General features: G+C 37.9%; 2 protein-coding genes across 3 annotated transcripts in view; one reads left to right on the top strand and one right to left on the bottom strand.

Annotated features, from left to right (window-relative positions):
• Nucleotides 1-246: 246 nt before the first annotated feature.
• LOC139138942 (uncharacterized) lies at nucleotides 247-19,330 on the bottom strand. The gene is made up of 14 exons (XM_070707567.1): nucleotides 19,179-19,330; nucleotides 14,137-14,267; nucleotides 12,589-12,697; nucleotides 12,008-12,199; nucleotides 11,012-11,209; nucleotides 10,147-10,275; nucleotides 9,654-9,819; nucleotides 8,532-8,650; nucleotides 6,408-6,740; nucleotides 5,134-5,457; nucleotides 4,226-4,492; nucleotides 3,701-3,853; nucleotides 2,290-2,448; nucleotides 247-1,714 (listed from the first exon to the last, which is right to left on the bottom strand). Exons 2-14 carry the CDS (start codon nucleotides 14,260-14,262, stop codon nucleotides 1,356-1,358), a joined length of 2,634 nt encoding a protein of 877 aa, XP_070563668.1. The 5' UTR covers nucleotides 14,263-14,267; nucleotides 19,179-19,330; the 3' UTR covers nucleotides 247-1,355.
• Nucleotides 15,620-25,079, top strand: part of LOC139138940 (uncharacterized) — a 37,659-nt gene continuing 28,199 nt past the window's right edge. Inside the window, exon 1 of one of the 2 annotated variants that reach the window (XM_070707565.1) lies at nucleotides 15,620-15,693. In XM_070707565.1, coding sequence (XP_070563666.1) covers nucleotides 15,682-15,693 — 12 coding nt within the window. In that variant the 5' untranslated portion in view covers nucleotides 15,620-15,681. Of the gene's footprint in view, nucleotides 15,694-20,755; nucleotides 20,943-25,079 lie in introns of those variants that run through there. The other variant, XM_070707566.1, reaches the window with a different exon arrangement.

Genomic DNA, 25,079 nt, shown 5'->3' with positions numbered 1-25,079 from the left:
GTTTGGGTGGCAAAGGTAAGTGTTTACATGTGCAAAAGGGAAGTGAGGGGCGCATGCAGCGATATTTATAGACATACTCTACGTATGAGTATACTTATCAAAAAAGAGTGAATTGAATGAATTGAAGTAATAAAATTCTGCAAACTGTCGTGATAGGCTGTTGCGTAGATGTCGGATGATGGGATGAACGCGATGGCCAACAGCCAGTAAAGTGCTGCCGAGAAAAACCAGACGACGGAACCAGTATACGATATTTATCAAACAAAATGTTACTTTATTGCTAGCAATACAAATTTAAATGACAGACGGAGCTTCTTGAAATATAAAATATCAGCTCAAGAAAAATAATATTGTGTCACACGACAGAGTGCACTCACTCGAACAAATGTTAACTGGTGAATAAAAAAATATTCTACTTTTGTCACGACTTTGTGTTGGATATCACACGTGTCTCAAGAGCATTAATATAATGTAAATAAAAGAATAGCAATTATGATGACAACTGCCTCCATGCACAATGAAATTCCATCACAGCGATCACACGATCTCAATCGTCGTAGTTGTTCACATCGTAGTTCTTCAGTTTCTCGATGCACTCCGGCATATTGATATTGTCCGGCATTCACTTTACTTGTCAAGGCAGCATGCGTGTATCAGCTGGTGTATGAAATGTGAACTGTCATTGTTGACGATTAATTTCAGATCGGGATTGACATGCAATTATTAGTAAGAGCTGATATATTTGACACATATAACACAGCACTGAAACAAGTAACATATTGGGTATACAACATTCTGCAGGTATTAAATATTGTCAAAAGTTACAGTAATTTGGCCTGGAATGATTTAGCAAAGAGAAATCTGTTATGTTTAGTCAATGGACAACCTAAAGAAAAATGATTTATTTAGATAACAACGAGTAACTCACGCCAAAAATCACATCACGAATTTATTTATCATAAAAATCTCTTGTCTGATGTAGGAAGCTTTGTCAACAACTGAAATGTACAAGCCCCCACCATCACCTAATATTTTTCTTTTAATGGGGAGCCAGTTCTAGCTAAACTGAAAGACTGCCAAAATGTGCATTTGCACTGACATTTCTGAACTGCGAGTTACTTTTATTCATCGACCCACAACACTAACATTTTTTGCGGATTCTTTGAATGATTCTACGGAACAATGGAAATAGTTCTATCCGTAAATTTCTGTAGTCAAGCTTATTTTTCGATGCTAATCGAATACAAGGTCAGGGTTCGGTTTAAACATTTTCAACAATATTATGTTGTCATGGCAGACGAGAATATCGCAGTAAATTCCTGAAACCACTACACAATTATGTAGTGTGTCACATTTCAGACGTCGATGTCAAGTTCAATGATGTCGTCGTTTGCTTCGCCACGTTTAACCTTCTTTGGCATTGTCTCGATCAAGCTCTGCCAGAATTTATCCTTCTCTTCGTTGCTTCCAGCTTCGCCGGGCCATTTCAGGTAGGTCACCACGTTCAACAGACTCTTCAGTGATGGATCAATGTCGTCCAGTCGAGTAATGTCTTCGAACATGATGGGTATGATCTTGGTGCCGATTCTCAGCATTTCCGCCTGTGCTTTCTCGTATTCAAAGCGACACCATTCACTCTGCACGAACGATTGACTCAGCACAAGGATTGTCCGACTGCTGTTCTGAATAGCATTTAAGATGTTGTCCATGATCGCTGGAATAGACAAATGAAAATGATGGATGTTGTTAACAATATTCACTTTTCACCCTGCAGCCCATGTTTCCAAATAGGACACATGCCATGCTAATGACGGTATCATTCTCGATTTGTTTAAAACGATATACCTAAGCAAAAGTCTGGCAAAGTGAAGCTTATATTCTTCTTTTCATAACTAGCCAATATAGATGCCAAAAATCATCATGATATTGACAACAAATTGGGTACTGAATGCTTGCTTGTATGGGATACGACTTTGGAAAGGAAGCACAAATGTTCAATGTTGAGCGTCTAACTGTCCCAGGTCACCCAGACAAAGAAAAACTGTTGGCCATCTTATAGAATTATGTCGTTTATACCCGGCCCTTGATCTAAGTTGTGTTACAGGCATTGATACACATTAACAATATGCGATTACTATGGCCAGATAACCTTGTTGGGTTGTATTTTATTCGTTTGCTGCAAAGTAAGCATAGCGTGGTGTTATGTGTCGTAGTCACACATTACAATACTATCGTTGTCAACATTGTATGCTTGCCTTACTATCAGCGTTGGCAGGCAATGATACATACCAGCTCCAGGAGGGAAGTCCCTGCTATGAATACACAGTTTATATTTGTTCTGTTTTTCTAGTTTGGGTAACATCTGCTTGATGACAAGGGTTTCCTCAGGTGACGAGTCGACATTGTCGCCACTGTAATAGCAGACAAAGGCATCGTATCGCCAATCCTCTGCAAATATATCCCAACAAAATATATCGTGACTATGGTCACACGTATCGCTTGTCACTTGCTAACGTTTCGAAGCTTTTCATGTTTCGTTTGGCTTTGTGCTTTGTTCTGTCTTGCTTTGCATGTTTTTTGCTTTTGGGTGTTATATTTGCTTCCAATAGTGTTTCTACGGCCTTAAAGGTATCGGTATTTTCAATGCTAAGAGAGTCCAGTCTGATGTGGTATGTCAAACTACACACTTCCTGAAAGATCGACAAGGCTTCAGGATAGAGAACTCTCCAATACAAATTGCTGTCGTTTTCTTTATGATCGTAAATGTTTTAAGTAACAGTGGGAAGATAAAAATATGATGAGAAAATCTGATGTTCCCGTTAGCACGATTGGAAGTAATTGCGACAATAGGATCTTCATATTGTTCAAATTTCTCAAAAGTGTGAGGTGCCCCATAGCTTTTTTAAGATTCGTCGAACAGCATATGTATAATAAATTCCAGCTTTTTATAAAAAGTAGACAACCGATTTGGATGGAAAATTTCTTATTTCCTGTCAGTGTAGATATCGAAATCATAGTCCTACCGATACCTTTCACATCGTTGCACAGACACAAGGGATGCTGACAAGGCCATAAATTTGCGAAACGATACTTTCTATCAAAAACCGTAAGAACAGCTGCCGAGATAGCATTTTTCGCAGGTTTTGTTAAGCTGATTATCTCACTATTATATGTCGTGGCGTGGTCCAGTGATGTCATATTTTTAAATTTAGTTTCTCCTATAAAGCAGCATACCGAATTTCAAGAAAATGACTACCTCATGGTGGTTTTTGCAAGCATTTCTCCATTCAAGTCTATGAAATTGGTACTATCTACCTGGCTATCTATCTATCCATCTATCAATCTATCTATCTATCTAACACGACTGGAACTAATAAGGGATAATTGGATAGTGTATTAATGTTGGTTTATTCTGCAAATGTAAGCTCATCTGCTTATCAGTTCTTGAAATACACTTGCTTTTATGAGTAATTTGTAATATTACCACTTTCAGCTATAGGGCACCTAACTCTTTTGATAAAATTTGAAAAATTAAAAGATCCAATTCTCCGAGATTAGTTCCAACCGTGTCTATTCTAGCTATCTGATTCTACAAATCGATTTTAATGTAGACATACAGTATAGTAGACGAAGAAAACGTTGGAAACGTTCAGAGTTTTGGTTAAAGCATACTTAATATATACAGGAACAGTCAACATACCATCGTCTATTGATGTGCATGACCAGCACAAGCGATGCTTCATGATTCGAATTTCTCTCCTATATCTGTACGTCAAGGGGGAGAGAATAATAACCAATGCTAAAACAGCAAACAGCGTTGACAGAGTGATCGTCAGTAACCGACTTCTATCGTCTGGAAATTGAAGGTTGAAGAAAGTACATTATATTGAGTTTGCACTCAGGAAAGTATAATAGAATCTGTCTATGTATAACATAAATTCATATATATATATATATATATATATATATATATATATATATATATATATATATATACATATATAACATAAATGATAAATTCATACAATATATTATATATACCCTATAAAACCTCTCTGTGTCTCTCTCTATATACGTATATATATATATATATATATATATATATATATATATATATATATATATATATATATATATATCATATCATATCATATCATATCATATCATATCATATCATATGGGCTAACTATATCGTATATAATAGCTTAAACAGAGTTAACCTTACCTGGGCGCACTCTTAAAGCAACATAGTTTTCTCGAACTCCCAATTCGTTATACGCCAAACATGTGACCTTAGTGTCGTCGAATTGAATTTTCACATTTTGAAAAGTAATTTGCTTTTTAACGTAATTGGCTTCGTGAGGTATCCTCTCCACTCCTTTCCACTCGACCTTGTATTGCATAGGATTTGCATCGACGTTACAATCTATGGTAATGTCTTCACCCTCTATGGCCTTCTCTGGCCGCATAACCATTGAGATAACAGGCGCATCTGTCGAGAAAAGAATAACATCCGAAATTGTTCTTTCTCTGCACATTATCTAGACCTGTGATCAAGGCTCAAAGTGACTCAATTTTTTTTACAATGCAATAACGACGAGCAATATGACTTAGCAAAGTAAGCCTCTAATATAAAAGTGCACATGCGTCATACATACACTGTATGTCATACATATACTGTGTAAGCGTGCATATGTAAGTTGTGTATGCATATACTATGTGTATACATGCGAGGTTGTATGTATGGTTACCTGTAGTTCATACAAAGGTATGCCCGACTATAATTATCCTATTCTATACTATCCTTTCCTGTCATGTCATGTGTATTTATGTCAACTCATTCTCCATCACATAATACTCAGACGACATTACGTCATATCATATCATATCATATCATATCATATCATATCATATCATATCATATCATATCATATCATATCATATCATATCATATCATATCATATCATATCATATCATATCGTACAATATGTTATGACAAAACGAACCCCGAATTTACTTGTTTTTGCTATAAATAACAACACGAATTTCGTAAGTCTTATAATTAATAGAAGATTAAGATTAAGAGAAGATTTCCTATCTAAAACCTCAAGGTTCCATATGCCAGATACTCACGCAATATGTTATTTAGCTGAATGTTTGCATCACTGATGTGCGCCACAGCGTCACTTCTCGCTTGACAAGTCAAGTTTGACCCTTCATTGTGATAGGTAGGTGTGATTGTGATTCGGCTTTTGGTGTGGAACAGTCCTCGCCTGGGACTTGCTTCAATCTCGCTTCTCACATTCTCTCGGATTTGCTCGCCATCCAGATACCACAGGATAGACGCTGGGGGATTGGCGTCGAGTGTTTCGCACTTCACACTCATAGGCACCAGTTCTTTTATGGTCCGATTATGGAAGCCGCCGGCTCCGTCGATGCGAACTTCTCTGGGTGGCTCTGATTCAGGGAGAAAATAAACGGTATCCAATCATTTTCGTTCATCAAAGCAGTTTCGTTTCGTTGCAGTGAGTGCAAGGGATTTCTTATTTCTGGGGTAGAAGACATTTATAAAATATTGGAAACTAAAGAAACAACATGAGCACACGTAATATACTCTCAGGCCCTATAGGCGACCCTGTTCTTAATGAAACAAATTTTGTTTTCTGCACCACCACGGCTAAAATAAACGTGTTACAGAAAATAAGACGTTCACGTCTAAATTCTATCAATATAATTGAAATCAACAACTTTTTGCCAATAAGCTCAAATGAACACATATATTAGTTGCCGTAATAGCTGTTAATTTCGATTTTATTTCATTTCTTAAAATTTAAAATTTCTTCTTTTCTATTACGTACATTGAAACGAAAAGTATCTGCCATGCAATACGACTCTTTGTGTAAAATATGCAATGTAATTATTGTCAAAAGAATTCTAGCCCTGACTCAAATTCGGTCTTCAATACTAACTGTGACATATATCGGCTGTGTTGAGAAGTCAAATGAAAAATTTATTTCAACGTGATTTTGGGAGTAGAAAACTGTATTTTACAATCAGAACACAGTCACACACAATTGAAAATATATCAAAAGTTTCAGCTTACTTAAAGCTATTGACTTTCGAACATTGTAAGATATTTGTTCTCTCAAATAATAGGTTAAGAAGGCTGTTAGATCAGCTCATAAACTGATGGTTCAACCGGCAACATCTCTTAATTCTGATGCGCATGTGCTATTTTCTCCTATACCACTCACCTGTCACATACCTATTACATCAAATATGCAAACTGAGGTAGCCCCTGAACGGAGATATATAACTGATATTGTGTTGGCTACTTGTCATTCCTAATAACACAAAAATGCAAACACAACAATTTTCCATGAATACGAACAGGAAAATAACCTCACCTAGTACCCTTACTTCGGCGGAATAACTGCGAACCTTGTCTTGATGCTGAGTCGGACCGAGTTCACAGTAATACGTGCCTTCGTCTTCGATCTGCACGCTCGAAATGTTCAAATTGAATTTATCGCCATCGGCATCCATGTCAACGGCGTATCGGTCGCTTATGTAAACGGGAACGTCGACAGAGTCACTGACATTGCCCGCGAACCACAGACGTTTGCCCTTCTTAAACCACGCCACGCTACCGACTCGGTTTCTGGTGATACACGTCAGGACGACGTCGCTGCCCGATTGGGCGACCTGGTTCTGAGGTGAAGCGACGATTTTCTGCCTTTCTGTTGAGATAATGAAAATCCATGGTTCAAAGCTTGCATTACAGGTAACATTGCATTACAGGTAACATACATCTTTGTCACCAAACTGTTTGGGGCGACTTTTTTCTGATACATTTTACGCCTTTGTCACTGCCGCTTGTTCGATATTACATGCACTTGCTCAAGATTATGGATTACAGTACACAAGACTATATCAATATTGGCCATGGTGTGCCGATTATAAACTTCCATTCACAAGTCACAAGTCATCTCCCCCCCCTTTATTTTCATACACATTTTTCAAAGCCTCAACTCGGACTTATTAGTCAATCGAAACTACCAGGCACTTATTTGACCACCTCACAATAGGGGACCGAGCTCTTGGTCCTTTAGTTTCTAAGAGCAACCAAATATGACTGATAATGCTCACGTGTTTCAGTAGATATGTTGCAGTTGTCTATAAATTTAAACTTTTGCCACATGTTTCATTGAAAGTGTTAAGATCAACAACATGGACAATATTCACCACAGACTGATTCCAAAGGTCATTAAGTATATAAATACCGATAGGTAATTAGCTGAAATAAAAATACTCAATGTCTTTGACTGCTGTCATTGTACCACCACTTTATATGGCAAGTGTGGTCAAGTCGTTCAACTATATGCCGAACTCTGAAAGCCCATTAGATATGCAAATTATTATGAAAGTAATAATGCTCAATGACTTTCAAAATTTCCTTTGGTCATGTCCTTTAATTATATGCCGAACTCTGAAAGCCCATTAGATATGCAAATTATAAATTAGCTGAAATAAAAATGCAAAATATATTTCACAAATGCGAAATAATTATCTCACCAATGTACATAGAAAGTTTCATAAACCTTTTCACAAACTTTCCAGTCTTATATCACTAATTGGGAAAGTTAGTTAAATATGCTGATGGAAAAATGCTAAACAATTTTCATTAATTTAAATTAGGAATTCGCTAAGTAAAATGCTCAATGACTTTCAATAATGTAAAATCATACTGTCTTCAATACATACCAAGTTTCGTCAATTTTGATCTAATTAATTTAGATAGATTTCCCTACTTAGGAAAGTTTATTAAATATGAAAATTAGGAATTGACTGAAGTAAAAATGCTAGTCACTTTCATTAATGTTAAATCATAGTATCTTCAGTATACATACCAAGTTTCGTCAATTTTGATCTAGTCAATTTAGATATGTATCCTTAATTAGGAAATTCATCAAATATGCAAATTAGCAATTAACTTTCATGTCACCTCTTTATGTCATTCATACGAACAAATCCTTGTGTAATCAACATTTGTAGCAAACCTCATCTAATTCTGTGCAGCTGTTCTCAATGTATGACTTTTTTTTCTAAAATCATTAATTATGCAAACGAGCATAAAATATACAAGCTACGCTCACCATAAGCTCTTGCCATTCTCAAACAGCATCTATATGACCTGGATTTGATTTAGATCCGATAAACTGTTCTTGAGATATTTTGACTTGTCGGGCTAAAGACAATATTGTGTGCTTACTAGAAATCTTCTGACCCCAAACCTTTTCCACGCTCTCAAAAGTAAAATGCGAATTTATCATTTCGTGACCTTTTGGTCATGGCGAACATGCGATACACAAACATTTGTCCCGGCCGACCTCCTCTTTTTTCGGAGCCACGTTACTGTTCTTCTTCTTCTGGTCAATTACATGTAAAATCCACTGGGAATTCTCAATAGAGAAATCAGTTTACGTTTTTCACAACAACACCACCACACACAAACGACAGGTTGTATCTACCTGCAATGCTGACGGTTTTACGACTTGAACGAAAGACGCCCAGGTCATCGCGTACCGTACACCTGTAGATACCGCTTCCGTCCGTAGAAACGCCATCTTCCTTATATATCAAGGATGCCCTGTGGAAGGGATGTAAAAACGCGGTACAATTGTTTCTTAAGGACAGATCAAAGTGCATCATCTCATTTACATCACTCTTCTAACAATTTTAGGAGTGGCACAAACCGAATTTATGTACGTTTGAGAGAAGATAGTCTGTAGGCCTATTTGATCAGCTTCTTTCGTACCTTTGAAACATGACGCAAAAACAATAGTCTGTGAATTATTTCTGGTCGTTGAAGCATCACTATTAGACCCATGTCTCTTTTAGTTCTTGGGTATGTTCAAAAAATATCCTCACGATAGTGTCCGCTCAAAAAAGAGTTCAGAGTAGATGCCAATCTAAATGATTCACATTACAGCATCGGCAAAATTGACAGGCTTGATGCATAGAACTCAGTACCTTCCATTCATACCAATGAAGTATGCAAAAGGATGAGAAAGTGTTTTGTAAACGGTGAACAAAATGGAATAACTGTTGCAGTAATCTATTACTGCACCCACGTGGCGGTGGGATTGGAGTGGATGGGGTAGAAAATCTCATGGCGCAACTTTGGTTGAAAGGAAACCATTTTTCTCAGTTGAAGCGTTCTAAATAATTTTGAGAGTACATGTAATACCAGCGAAGGGAATGCTCGGAAAGAGAAGTATGGCATGGATATGATATCGACAAATACTCCTTGTGAGAAGATAATCTCATTAAAATGTAATTTAGACGTAGTTTCCCTCGCAAAAAATTGAAATGCCCCTATCTTTAGTGAGCATATATTTACAAATCACACACCCTGTCTGCGATCCCTATCCCTGCCTCCCAAATACAACAAAATCAATGGATTGGCAGGGCTATGGATCGCAGTGAGCAGACTCTGAGAGTACTATACGCAGCCAGGAGGAGGGTGTTGTTTTGCTTTATAGAAAGTTCTACTTCAAGATGAATTGGGCGACGGCGTAATTCATGTCAAAGCATACGCCTAACTTACCGATACCGTAACGGTAAACCGAAAACATATTAGCATAACTCACCCTTCAAACTGACTAGGTGAAGCAACAGCCTTTTCTGTAAGAAGGGTGCTCCCTTTATACCATCCAATGTACACGACAGTAACACCATAGACTTTACAAGAAAGAGTCAACGTGTCGTTCGCGAAAGCAGGGATTGGACTCTGGTCTATTTCGATTATCGGGTTCACTAAAAATACAACAACATAAAAAACCAAAAGTTATAAGGGATTGATCGTTCAATCTGTTGAGGAATATGGTCAGAAAATAGGGAGGAGAAAATGCAGAACAACATATGTTGCTGCCCTGCAACTTTTGACATCGATGGTCCTTTATTTTTCGACTGCTTGAAGTTTTATCAGGTCATTTGTTTCCAGATAGTGCTGATGAACAGCTTTCGCTTTCAAAATTCAGTAGAAGTTAGAATATTAAACATAGTGAAGCTGGCGAACTACCCTCGAATCTCAGATGAATACCAGAATTGAATTGTGATGATCGTATAGATAGATACACTTACACGTGATACAGTTTGGTCCGCGCCAACCCTTGGCGCAAAGGCAATCGCCGTTGAAACTATGGCATGTGGCGCCATTTTGACAGTTACAGTCGTTCTCACATTTCCCGCCAAATTTACCTGGAGGGCAACCTTTCGTAGAAAAAAAAAAAAACAAAAAAAACCGTAAAAAGAAAGAGTTACACAGTAAAAGACGTAACCGTGGACTTTGTAACAAATCGTCTGTGTGCTTTTTGTCTTCATGTTTGTTGTTGTAGTTTTCTTTGTCTTCGGTTTAGCTGTGTGATAGATCAGTTCGTTACATGATAAATTCAGATAGCACAAGGATATACGAACTCTAGAATAAGTAGCTTTCATCTACAGAGCTAACTCTATTTCAAATATATCTATATCATTGCACAGTATTCTAACAAATGTATACAGCAGTTAGCTGCCATGCCCATCAACAATACAAATAACAATTGACAGTATGACAGTTTAAAGGCGAAACGGTGGTGAAACGTGGACAATATGCCATCGCAAAGAGGCTGATGATGGTGTTTCCTGTGTATACAGCTGCATATTCTATACATAGCGGACAATGAGGATGTGACGCCCAGTGACAGAAGGGTAAAGTCAGTGTATGAAGGAAATATTGATCCACAGGGCAAGATTCGGTCATACGAAATGAAAGTCTACAGGACAGACAAAAAAATATGAGGTTGAACTACCACAATAGGAAGAATAGGCGTACTTGTAAAGACTGATAAGCTCTCAACAAAGTTAACTTTATTTCTTCTTGAGCGTTACAATTGCGTAAAGTTCAAATAGCAGCACGAAGTACCACGCACGTATGTCTCATCCTCAACCTGTTGAAACATTTGCTTACCTTTAGGAAACATAGTAACGACAGGAGCGTACATGTCAGTGGAGACTTCGTAATGTACGTATGACGTTTCGCACTTGATTCGGATTTGAGGCACCCCTATAAAGTGTGGAAAAGTCATACGAAATATTCCTCCACCCTTTTGTCTCCATGAGGTGGGAAGCTGGTGTTCGCTTGGCACAGGGACCAGGTCTCCATAGTCTAAATGTTGAAATGCAGGCCGTGAGTATATTAGCAATTTATTTCTAATTCGTAATGCGCGACATAATACAGTATTAAAAAATAAGGGTAATGGGTATTGTTAGGGTACGACAAACGGTTTTATTATAAATCAGAGTGAATATTCATAAATCGTGAATGGTGTATCGTTAGAAATGTGTAAATGTGCAATAATCTTTTAAAACTGATTGCTCATTTGATTGACTTTTCCAATTTTCCTGATGAAAATTGACTCATATTTTTAGCAGTACAATGATTAAAGCGAGCTCATTCTGTTCCCTTACAAACCCAATAAAGTTACCCTTCACGTAATTATTCATGATAAATTATCATATAGCGTATACATTTATGTAATCAATGTAGTTTTACATACCTGAGTGCACCGTTTCAATTGAAAAGGAAAAAAACAAAATAAAGCAAATATATCCAGTATGATGACACAATTACTTTGAACAGTAACAATGGTCATATAAGCTGATAATCTCAATATATCATCCAAAAGTTAAAGGTATACAGTCACCTGTAATCTAAATATGCGCATATATGGTCAAAGGGGCGTTCCTTGGTATTCAAAAAAAACCATGTGAGGGCGCTGTTTTTAAAAAAGCGGCCTCCCGCTAAAATCTGTGATTGATTAGATTTTCTCTTTCCATGGTAACTGTGGCAAAATTGGAACAGGTGACAGTATACCCTTAAACAATAATCCTCGGAATCACACTCTTGATTTCATGGCTACCCCGAAATTTGACGGAGTAAGAGACAAACGTAGCGACGACTTACCTCTTGGAGTGCCAGGTCGTATGATAGAAGTCTGCACTAGGATATCTTCTTCGGTGGAGGAGAATGATGTCTGGCGCTCCGCATTTCCAAAAATGCTGCTCCCACGTGCTTTACAGTTCATTCGGAGATCGTGCGGATCAATGAAATAAAACGTGAAAACGGCTTTCGACCAGAGATATACATCCAGTTTGCCTGTCAATAGGAACAAGGGTTAATACGTTACTTTACCACTTCCTGACTATTGTGTTCACGTTACTATTGCAAATAAACACAAAGGGCTAAAATTGCAATGGAACGATGAGTGTAAATTTTGCTTTCTACTGTATATAACTGGTTGCTTGGTTTCCTATTTACATTTCCAATTCTTCTATATTCGAAAAAATAATATTCGAAAACGAATATGAATACAAAACAATGGTTATGTCACATCATGCCTTCTTGTATGATTAACCACAGACAAATAGAAAGACAGTTTAAACTATTGTTGGTGGATTAAGGTATCAAACAAACATGCCCATAGTTGCAACAAACGCTTTATAAAAACGTTGACCGACATGTTTTAGAAGGAAAATGAAACTTACAATCATCTGCTGGAAATAACATATATTCACTTTCGTTGGCTGTTTCTGGGTACATCAACTGTTCGTGGGGAATAAGTGAGTAGGAGTGAATATCGATCAGAGAGGATTCCTGTGTGACATAAATAGAGCAAATACCTATAAGCACTAATCAAATACACAAGCAATGAAGTTTCTCAACCTCTAAGGTACATACAATTAATTTAACAATATCGACTACAAACTATTTATTAAATGGAAAGTGCATATATATTCACTCTCGTTGGCTGTTTCTGGGTACTTCAACTGTTCGTGGGGAATAAGTGAGTAGGAGTGAATATCGATCAGAGAAGATTCCTGTGTGACATAAATAGAGCAAATACCTATAAGCACTAATCAAATACACAAGCAATAAATATACATATATATATATATATATATATATATATATATATATATATATATATATATATATATATATATATATATATGTATGTATGTATGTATGTATGTATGTATGTATATATGTATGTATGTATATGTATGTAAGTGTGTATGTATGATGTATGTATGTATGTATGTATGTATGTATGTATGTATGTATGTATGTATGTATGTATGTATGTATGTATGTATGTATGTATGTATGGTATGTACATATGCATGTGACACAGGCCTGTGGCTATTTTATTAGATTTCACAAGAACTTTTCTCCAGATTTGAAACTCTATATCATGACGCGCACGATCGAGGGCGATTACCGAAAGGCTTGCAGCGGGCTGGCTAAATTCTAACAATCATCCACTAGGTTTTTGGGACCCCGCAGAAGCAACTGTGAAAGGCTCTGTGCTTTTGGCATCTGGTGTATACACGTCGACGAGGTCATCCACCTTGAGAGAACTTGAAGGCAGGTTCCACATTCGCCCAATGCACTACAGTAAGCTTATGCGTATTGAGCGAATGAGGAGCCAAATTCAAAATTCCAAATTCAAAAATGGAAGTTTTAAATAATTAGTAAGTACTCTTAATGGGGAGAAGGCAGGAGCGGTGAAAGAAACTCGCAATGTAATTTGAAATGACAAACGATTTTATTTGATGTTGTTTTTATCTGAAACACTTAATAATTTAGATACATCTATCACTTCCAGTTTCATATGACAGTAAGACAGTATTTCACGAACACTTTCTTGTAGTTGACTCTAATCTCTGTGACATTTTTTGTTGTTATTCGGAGCATATGAAACCGACAATTGCTTTGAACTAACGACACGAAATTCACCATGGTGCGACCTAAAATACCTCCTTAGTAGAAAGAGACAATGATACGATACACAGTTTCGCTGAGGGAGCTGAATGCCAAATCATAAAACTCTTCTTTGTGAATGCATTATTTTCAAATTCAATCCATGTTTGTTCCAACAAGAACTGCATAGGCGATAGATGTGCCTGTATACATACATACATACATACATACATACATACATACATACATACATACATACATACATACATACGTTGATTGATTATCACATATGCATGCATTATATGCATGCATACTTAATTATTCTTTACCTGTCCCCCTGCTGACGACATACCGCCTGTCAGGTCTTTATGACACGATGCATCGAAGGCTGCAGATGTATGTGCAGTGTGCAGGCACCACACCAAAATAAGAACCGCGTGGCGGCGACAGAACATCGTGTCTAGACACAAAGAAATGAAATCAACGGTAAGTAACAAAGTGCAGGACGTTCAAATATCAACGAAAACTAGAAAAAAAAATCGGTTACGAAGAGAAAGCCTGATGCAATCAAACTTGCAACTTGTTAGTATTTCAAAATAAAAAAATAAAATGAGAATACGAACACTAGCCATTAGTTTTACTAGTATGACACATCAGATAACAGGCCGAAGGGCAATCCTTTGACTCTAAAGTAGCAGTTCAAGATTTATTGGGTCAACTTTCAATCAAATTTACAGTCCCCTGTAACCAAGATCACAGCTAACACCTGCGACTGTGAGAAAATTGCTACCGATAGCATTTGGCCTTCGATCAAATTTGGTTCTGAATTAACTTTATCGCAAACACTGTCACTGTAGTAGTGTCCGTACCGAGGTAAACAGACTCAAACAATTACATACTGTTATCAAAAACCGTCATGCCAGTTTCTTTCAATAAATATTACACTAAAATATTACATATAATCATACGAATGCTTTATTGAATTTTCTCGATTGATTTCGCAGTAACCACTTATCCGTGGCAGTCCCAGAAAAAGAAAGAGAGAGAGAGAGAGAGAGAGAGAGAGAGAGAGAGAGAGAGAGAGAGAGAGAGAGAGAGAGAGAGAGAGAGAGTGCGCATTTCGTACTCATACAGATATCATGATCAGTTGATAAGCTGAGATACGGAAACGCGCAATTTTTCCTACGCCTTATCGTTCAATGACATACCTATCTATACCTTGGACACTACATGCACACAGGCAACATTGACAAGTTATAGAGACTACATATTTTGACATGATTTCGGACGTAAGAATCAAGAAATTGCATTCTATAAACCGAGTGAAAATACTGGCAAATACATCAAAAGTTACAGTTAACAGTATTAATGTTGGAGGGCAAAAAAGCCAGGACCATCACTTATACAATTATTGTTGTATGGCAGAAAGAAGGAAGTGGCTCTATCAGAGCTAATGGCGGTCTCAGCACATAAGTCCTCAAGAAATAGGAAAGGTCGTTCGTGCACATTTTTATTGTTTATTCTTTATTTCAGTGTGCCATAAAAAACACACAAAAATTGATAACTCGGAAACTCAAATAGTTTTTTATTTGTCCTGAGAGCACCAAATACAGTGTTGCGTTATTTCTCCTGCAGAAAATATCATAAAACATTGAAGGTGCAAACGACAATTTGTGGACTACGTGTTTTGTTTAAATGTGGACTTTGTAAAGTAACTAGATCCGGAATAGGCCGCGCTCTTAAAAATAGTGCATGTCAGGTTGTGAGGGCGCTCGTTCCCATAGCATCCGAGTCACTTCGAGAGGTAAATCGAGGTGTATGACACCAAACAAGTTCACACTTTCACCTGGACTATCTGAGGATGTTCTTGTTGGATGAGAATACATGTGAGTATTAATGTATACAAGTTGGTATGTAGGCCTATATGTGTGTATGCGTGACCGTAGATACCCGGAAAAGTCAATACATGTTTCAATTCATCTTATTTGTTTACATTAAAGGGTGGACACTCCTAGCTGAGCGAGGGTTGCCCAAATGCGTGTTATGAGTTTCTCATCGGTCGCTGATGCATGACTGCGCAGTTACTAATTTGGGATAATTGGATGGTGAAGTAATAGCGATTTAATCTGCACATGTAAGCTCATCTGCTTTTCATTTTAAGTTACTCACTCGTTTGATAAGTAATTTGTAATATTGCGACATTCAGCTATAGGGCACCTAACAATTTTTAGAAATTTGAAAAATATGAAGATCCAATTATCCCAAATTAGTTTCAAATTTGAAACAAATCTACTATTTGTATACGTCTTCCTTAAATGATCGTTTCATCATAGAGCCTACCTTCTTTTCGCAAAATTTAACTTCTTCTCGTTAAAAAGAGAACTGAATCAAACCTGTAAAGTTCCTGTATTTAAAGATATATTACTTCCAAACATGCCAACAGAGTTTATTGGTAACACAGCAATCCACGAAGTGCAGCAAAATGAGCCTGAGAGTTTAATGAGCCTGTTTTCTTTTCACCTCGTGACATTTGACCGAGTGAAGAGACATACCCACACCAGCTCGGCTGCAAAACAATTCACAAACCCAAAACCCGCAGCTTCGAAAACTTCTACGTGTATAAATTTAACGTGGTAAGGAGAGGGAAATTAAGAGTTGACCAGCACAAACCGCAACCACGGAACCGCAAAGTCCCCTAAGTAGCGCATAATGGAAGCTGAAGTGAAGACATTCATTCAACACGCGACAATATCCTGTTAATATCGACTGTTTCAACAGAGTGAAGTTAAAAATGGCATTTGTCGTGTCACACAAATCTCCCTCAAGCCAATGTTGTTTAGATTTGCAGCGATGCCAAACTTTGAAAAAATATAAGCTTATACCGGTGTTCGATGTTTCTGTCCTCCAACTATCAAAAGCAGTTTATAAAGTGTAAGTGTTGTATAAAATGCCATCAGTGCTTTCAATGGATAGGGTAAACTCGGTCGAGGGTCAAACTGAGGACAAGGCTAGTGCACTTTTCCACCCGGAAATGAAGGCTTTGGAAACAAGGACTTTACAGAATGGAACAGGAGTGTGCAGCAAGGAGAGAGTTCAGTATTAAACATGACTGCCTGGCGGTACACTTCTCACGCCATTTTGGTCAAGGGTTCGTCAGGGTTGAGGAAAAATTTGTGATATTTCGTCAAGTCGTTTGGCCAGTCGTAGTGCCGTTTCCGTGTGGTGAATTGAACAGACGGTATCTGCCTTGTTTGGAAGAGTCGGTAATACTAACTATCGACAGGAAAATGTGTACCACACAAAAATACTGTCGAGCTTATCAACACCTCTCAGACAATAATGGTGTCCCAGAGCACTTTTCCACCCGGAAATGAAGGCTTTGGAAACAAGGACTTTACAGAATGGAACAGGAGTGTGCAGCAAGGAGAGAGTTCAGTATTAAACATGACTGCCTGGCGGTACACTTCTCACGCCATTTTGGTCAAGGGTTCGTCAGGGTTGAGGAAAAATTTGTGATATTTCGTCAAGTCGTTTGGCCAGTGACTGTTACATACGAAAGCCACGCTCACTGTACTAATAAAGGCCATGTACTGTTCGACATTGACCTTACAGCGGTATACACATACAGCTCGTTCTACTGAAAATTAATCATAACTCGAAAGAAGGCGTAGTATGCAATTTAACGTCTACAACGCATGTTAGATCCATTGTTGCCGATGATAGAAGAGTACTTTGCGTACTAAAAGGAAAGGTTGGGACAGATTTGTCTGTGGACGCCATGCTTATGGGTTACAAGGCGCTTCTATCAGAACTAAACTAGGAAATGCCGCAGTTGTTTGGAACAGTATTAACAAAGTGTACTTGTGATCAGACAAACTAGAAAGTGTTCGACGTAAATATTAATAAATATTTGTGCTATAATTTAAAGTAAGGTTTTATTATTATTCTTGTGATAATCTGTGTGTTCAATTAAATTTAACACTGCTGTCTAAAAGGCCAATGTCAGTTTGACCGTCGTTCTTCGTAATTGCCCAAAGCCGGTCTGGCGGGTAAGTAGTTAAAGTATAACTCAATGGCGTTTCTAGATAAACAAGATATTTTCGTGGACAAGCGTAGAAGAGCATTCCCGTTCGCAAGAAATTGACTGTGTTAATGTTGAAACTGGCATGATGTCGTGTCGATGTTCTCCCAATCACTCGTGTTAAACTTTCGATTTATTACGCCACCGTGCCGATCACGATGGATCGAAAGGGTCTGTGGCCATCAATACAGTTTGGACGGTCGATGGCAGCACAACGGCAGCTTTCCTGTTGCAAGCATAAATGTATAATGCACCTGGGGGACAGACATTCGGACACCTAAACTTTTACGGTACTATTTTCGTCTATCACTCGTGGGGGTTCATTTTGAACCTAATGAGGTAACCAAGTAAAGTTTCCACTGGCTTTTAAAAAATCGAACATTTTAATTTTCCCATAGAGTTAACACTGGGATGGCGGGCATTTTTTTAATTTCAAGAGTCCGTTAACATTGGTTAATTTTGAAGTATCAACTTCTGCACGATGACTACTGATTTTTTAATTCTTGATTTCGAAAGGGAGAGTTTTAAAGTTGCCATACGAAAGGTTTGAACAAAAGTTGACATCTTTCAATTTCGGAAACGCGTACTGCCTTAATTCAGTAGCGTAATCACCGGTACTGGTGCCCCTACTAGTGCTTGTACTAGTATTAGTTACAATAATAGTTATAGTGCTTAGGGAAAAACTACCACAATTCCTTCTGTTTTAGCAAATTACATGTAGAATGTCCGCCAAATAGTTCTTAGTTTTACATCTACGGCAGAATTGCATTTTCGACTGCCTGCAGGTGCAAACCAGGGAGAACGTTTCGAAAGTTGTGAAAATTCGAATGTTTTCAAAATGTCTCCCCAAAACTATCGAACGTTATCGAATTTCGTTACAGTTAGGGCGTGCTTTTCAGCTATTACGTCTCAAAATGCTGTAATTTCCTCTTCCGGGTGTGGGCGTTGTCCGTATTTTCAGGGCGCAATTATGATGACTCAACGCGTGACCAAATCAACAAGCAAGCACGCGCGCACACATGGCTGCCTGCTTCTGTTCACATAGCCTCATTAACTTTTACAATCCAAAAGCCGTATGCAACCGTCACAAACATGGCTTTCTCAAACAAATGTTGTAGTCGCTATAATTTGTACGAGTCTGGCAACAGCAAAGCATGAAGACATACACGAACGCGGCTGTATTACACAAAAATATCAACATTATTATCAATCATACGGTGGTTGATAATCGAAACATAATCACATTAGCTGTACTGTAGCATGATTATAGCGCATTGCGAAAATACTCACCCGAATATCTCAAGCAGTAAAGCTTGTCTTTGCAAGCATGGAGCAGAGGCGACAATCCCTTGGAAACGTCTTACTGAAAACACTAGCTTGAAATCAGTGCTTGCAATACTGTGAACTGCATTACAATGATCCTAAACAACCAGGAAGAAAGTGGTGTACCGCAGGATACAACGCCTGCTGACTCGCGCCGCAAGACGACACTGAGCAAGTCGTGTAACATGTTGTGCCTACCATGGAAGGTAGAAGATCCTCCCTCGGCCTCCGTGGACCTACTATTTCAAGACAAATCATAGATTTTTCCACTGTGGACTAATGTTGAATATTATGAGTCTTACTTACCCACTTTCGATATTAGAACTGCAAAAGGACATGAAAGCAAAGGCCGGTTTTGAATAGCTGGGTAGGGTAGCTTTGCGTGGCAGCGCTGTGGTGTGTGTATGTGTGTTGTATTATTGCCGGTTAAATTACACACAGCCATGCCACGCAGGGCTACGGGTAAGAGAGTCGGTGAAGAGAGTAACATTTCATATTCCTATAATCATTTCAAAGCGACCTGTTAGCAATACTAATAGGTTCATAGTCATGCTAATTTTCCCTTGATATCGGCATTAAGCGACGAAGACCAGGCTTCTGTGGAGGTATAGTCTGCGTTACACCAGGAAGTAACTTGAATGAAAACAAGGGCAATCAATATGTCTATAAACGTGGAACAAGAGAGCCGTGGTGTCATGAGATTCAAGGACGCTAACCTTTCAATATACTGTGAGGGGCGGTCTGCAAAGTGGTTTATGGCAGTGTATCAGGAATAAACGTCCATCACTCGAGAGCGCCCCATTCCATAACTCAGGGAAGTAGGATAAATGGATGAATGTTTTCATATCTGTTATCAACGGGTGAATTTGTTAAATATGGGGAAAGGATCTGCATTTGGCAAAAATGACAGCGAAAATAGTGACTTGTGAGGTCTACGAGAAAAGAAAATTTTTTTCGGAGGCTGTCAGTATAAATTGCATTATTTGCCAAATGTTTCATCACTTTTTTTATACTTTAGATTATATGATTTGAAAAATATAAAAATCATTTGGCCGCCAGATTTGAAAACTTTTTGACCGCCCATAGTTAATATTTATCAAAAACTCACGACATAATCTGAATAAAATCAGAATGTACACATACCGAACACCATCTTCGAATATACCCATTCGAAGACCTTCAAATATCTCATCAAAAATCGTGACTACTGTTTCAAAGTAGACATATCCCCAAGTGCGACATTTTACACAAATCTGAATCAGGATCCTAGTAGATCTGTGGAACCTAGTGCATTTTTTCGAGACTAGGATGGACGCACAGCTTGTGACTGACTATGAGCGCCGCCAGACGGACACCTATTTGATAACCCCGACTTCGTTGATTTTGCACCTAAATTTCTTTGCTATGCTGGACGAAACGTTAGCTCGAAATTAAGTGTCACAGCAGTGCCATCAGACAGGAATGAAAATGAAGAACTATGAGTTGCTTCTCGTAATTATCTGTAACCGAGAACGAGGTCCAAAATGACCTGCATGACTTTTTTGACGACGACCCCTAATGCATTCAGATTACCGGCGAGACCCGAAGCTCGCTCCCACAGTGGCTGAAAGCCAGCCCTTGCGAACTAGTTACAGTGAGAGCTAGCTCTGTCTGACTGCGTCAATAGGGTATCACTGTGGATTCTGGTCTGTGACGTTCAGATCTGTCATTACACTCTTCTCAAAAACTCAGGTATGTAGCAAGTCGCATGACCGAGTTTTCAGTAACGGGATAGTCGTCGGGACTTTGGTAGTGATCTGTAGTGGTTGAATTATACTTTCGTTCACTTCATTCGTTGTTGACTTTGACAAACAGTGACCCAAGCCTCGCATTTCAAACGTAAACTTATCAGGATAGGTCCCCTTTTTAAGTCCGTCGAGTGTTTGCATCGAAGCCATTTCACCACCCATTACTTTCTTGTTATTGATTTCCTCGTTTCTGTTACTCCAATGGTCGTCTGAGCATACACGGAATATAAGGGAGCGTTCAGTTATTACGGCTGGGGCTGGGCAGGCAAAGTCCGGGGGAGGGGTCACCTGAAATTTGAAAACTGCAAAAGGAGGGGGGGGGTCATGTATTTTTCAAACGGCACAGAGGGGGATCACTTTATTTCATAAGTATCCGTCCCGTCAAAAAGCAGTTTCAGTATTCAGAAATGTCCTGGTCATGATATATTCTCTGAGTCATTAACTGTAATTCTGAACGACTGTATAATTATCTGTCACATAAACATCTTGCCTTGGCAACTCCGAGGCTCGTCTTATTGTAAATGAAGCTCACTGAGGGCAATGAACAATTCCTATTACTTACATATTGGAGATACAGCAAGTTTTGACAGGGAAAATATTTAACAGTTACCTGTAGACTACTAGTACCATGAAAAGTGAAATTATACTTTTAGGTGAAATTCCAATGTCATAATTCTTTTCACATCTGAACTTTCAAATCAAGTACATTTGCATCAATGGTCAAACATCTATAAAAGCACATATTTAGTTAGTTTAGCATTTTAAAAAAATATTCATAATTTTCTTATAGACTACCATGTATAGTGAATCAACATTTTGATAAATTCCAATATCGAATTTCTGGCACACACATCCACTTGCAACCAGTCTAGTCTAATTAAGTACATTAAAATGAATTATCAAACGTCTATAAATACACAGATTTAATTAGTTTTGTATAGGGAAAAAATATTCATAGTTTCCTCATAGACTCCCATGTATAGTGGATGAACATTTTCAGTGAAATGCACCTTTATCCATCATATTCTAATCAAGTACAATTATGTTAATTATCCAACGTCTGTATATGCACAAGTATAGCACGATTTTCATCGGAAAAAAATTATTCACAATTTTATCATAGACTCCCATGTATAGTGGCTGAACATTTTTGGTGAAATTCCAAAGTCAAATTTTTTGTACACATACTAGTTCCAACAACTCTATTCCAACTAAGTACATTTATATCATTTATCAAATGTCTAAAAATGCATAGATTTTGCTAGTTTTGTATTAAAAAGTATTACATAGTTTTCTCATAGACTACTATGTATAGTGAATCAACATTATCAACAGATGATTATCAATTAAATCCAAATATCAAAATTTTGTACACAAACGCTTGTGCAAAAATATTGCGCTCCACCTGTAATTTCTGTACAATCCCTTTAAGGGGTAATTTCAAAATTATAGCAAGTCAGAGGGAGAAAATGCTCAAATAACACCTTGTCAGTTTGTAAGGGGAGTCATTTGAAAATATCTGAGAATCTTTTTTTGGATTCGATCCCCCTCCAGAGATGTTTGTGTGTGCAGCTTTACTTAAGCAATGGGGGTGGGGTCATGAATTTTTTGTCATCTTAAAGGGGTCATCAATTTTTTTGGTGCAATGGGTAGGGGGTTCACTTATTTTGACTGATTCGGCCCACCACTGGCCATAAACTGAACGCTCCCTTAATGTAGAGCCTCTCAGTTGCTGCAGAAATGACTGTACATGTCTTAGGGACTGGACAGAAATTACATGGGGGAGGGCCGGTGTTTTTTTTCTAATGATTACGCTGCGCAAAAAATAGTGACCCTTCAAAAGCGTTTGCAAGAATAAGAGTGACCTTCCCCTTGTGTGTCACAGTCCATATCAATAATATCTTAATTGACACATAATTTCTCATTTGACTTATGAACTTTCAAAAATCTTTTTAACCTTTACAGATGATCACTTGGGTGAAATTCCAATATCATGTTTGTCGTTCACATCTGCTCTTTCAGACACCCCATTCTCATCACGTACATTTATATCATTTGTCAAACATTTATAAAAGCACAGATTTAGCTATTATTGTAAAAACTTATTCATGGTTTTCCCATAGACTACAATGTATAATGAATCGACATTTCGGTGAAATCTGAAATAAAATTTCTTGCCCACACATACGTAAGTACTCGTAACTAGCCTAAGAAAATTATTCATAGTTTTCTCATAGGCTTACATGAACAGTGTATCAACATTTTTGGTAAAATTCCAATTCATATTTCTTTTACCCATATGCACTTGTAACCACCAAAGTCTAATGAACTACATTTACGATAATTAGCAAACCATTAGCAAAAATCAAATTTCGTGTACACCGTCCACATGTACTTTTTACCTCCCACTTCAAGCAAAAGTATATTTATAAAAAATATCAAACATATGTAAATTTACAGATATATCTTGTTTTGTGGGGGAAATTGTTAATAGCTTGCCCAATAGATTTTAATGTATTATTATAATTATGATTTGATATTTTTTGGAGAAGCACTGTGTCGGGCACATCTTGCATCTTATAGTCGCGATAGTTGTTTAAAAAAATGATAACGCTCCCCTAAAGGCATACGTGAAATTTCATGACCATTCAGAAATGCTTGCGCGAAAAATAGCGACCGACCCCCCAAAAAACACGGCCCACCCAATGTAATTTCTGTCTACTCCCTGTTTGAATGGTCGTGGATGATAAATGGTTTGTTTTTCCGTACTCTGAGGCAAGTCTAGGTTGTATCTAATCAGGCAAGTTTGGTCTACGAATGCGCTCCTTTCAAAGATTTCAAAGATACAGTTATGCACGATGGCACTGGCCTTTGCACAAATCCAGGCTGATTGAAAAGTTGAACGCTGAACATGTCGACGTATTTCGAGGATAAGAACAAGAATCTGCATTCTAAAAACAAAACAAAATACAGGAAGATACATTAAAATTTACAGCTAGTAGACTTTAGGAGGGAAGCCAAGTGGAATATTTTGACCCTCATTTCACTTTGATAATTTGCCAATTTTGCGTCGTAGTTTCTGAGGCGTTTGTTATTAAAAAGACAAACAGTAACTTCCGTATTTGACCTAATTTTTGCAATCGCTGTACTAGTACAAATGCCTTCCTGCTTTCAAAATTATATATCGAAGTGCCGAGTGATCAACCTTTCAACACAGCCGCTTCACTGTTCATGATTTGTGTAACGGATTAATTGTTGATAATTGAAACTGAGTGTCACCGTGGACTAGAATTCACAAGTTAACGATAACAATGTATAAATCCCCCCTCCCAAACTCTACAGTCGATGGTTACATTACAGAGGTGCTGTATATCACCCTTTGTGTGAGTAACTATACAAGGTACAATCTGAAAAGAGTGCGCCTCGGGGATGGGCGCCCTGACTAGGGCATTCAAATATTTACAATGGCTTGCTGGTCTGGTGCTTACGTTGAATTATTTAAAGCCAGTGAAGTATTAAAGAGGAGCTTTCATCGTCTTGTTGTTGTGAAATTCGAAAAGTTAGATACCCAGAAGATTTAACACCTCAAGCTTAAACCGCCCACTTTTGAGGTTTAAATATCGTCAAGTATAAGGTGACATGTTTGTCAAATCTGCCCATAGTGGCGACCTCTGATTTTACTCGTCATTATTGAAGAGAATGGTGTAGAGTTCACGAGCGGAAAGCTTGAGCAAATGATTTATGGAAGTGGCATATGATGTTCATAACCAACATAAAACCACCATACAACATGCTTGTTAATAGGGCAGGCATATGGAATGCATCTTAGTTTCCATGTGTTATAAAATTAGGTATCCGGTAAATCATTGGGTGGGAACAAACTTCCTGCTGTATTATAACCACAGTCCCTCTATCCCTGTGGTATAACTGACAATCACAGCAATTAACTGTTTGAACAAGATCCTTTTCAAAACATATATAGACACTTGTCACGTCTTCACAAGTGTAAAATACAGAGTCGCTCTTGTCGGTCAGTCCACCGTTTGTTTGTTTGTTTTTTTCAGAATTGTCCACGTGGAGA

This window comes from Ptychodera flava, chromosome 8 (assembly GCF_041260155.1).
Source record: "Ptychodera flava strain L36383 chromosome 8, AS_Pfla_20210202, whole genome shotgun sequence".
Classification (NCBI taxonomy): Eukaryota; Metazoa; Hemichordata; class Enteropneusta; family Ptychoderidae; genus Ptychodera; species Ptychodera flava.
Note: the sequence above shows the minus strand (reverse complement) of the source record. Positions and strands in the feature narration are given on the sequence as shown.

Coding starts and splice junctions, on each gene's coding strand:
- LOC139138942 (XM_070707567.1), bottom strand. CDS start 14,262: ATGTTCTGTCGCCGCCACGCGGTTCTTATTTTGGTGTGGTGCCTGCAC. Junction 9,820..10,146: donor CGGACCAAACTGTATCACGT/GTAAGTGTATCT, acceptor TTGTATTTTTAG/TGAACCCGATAATCGAAATA. Junction 3,854..4,225: donor TGCTTTAAGAGTGCGCCCAG/GTAAGGTTAACT, acceptor TTCAATTTCCAG/ACGATAGAAGTCGGTTACTG.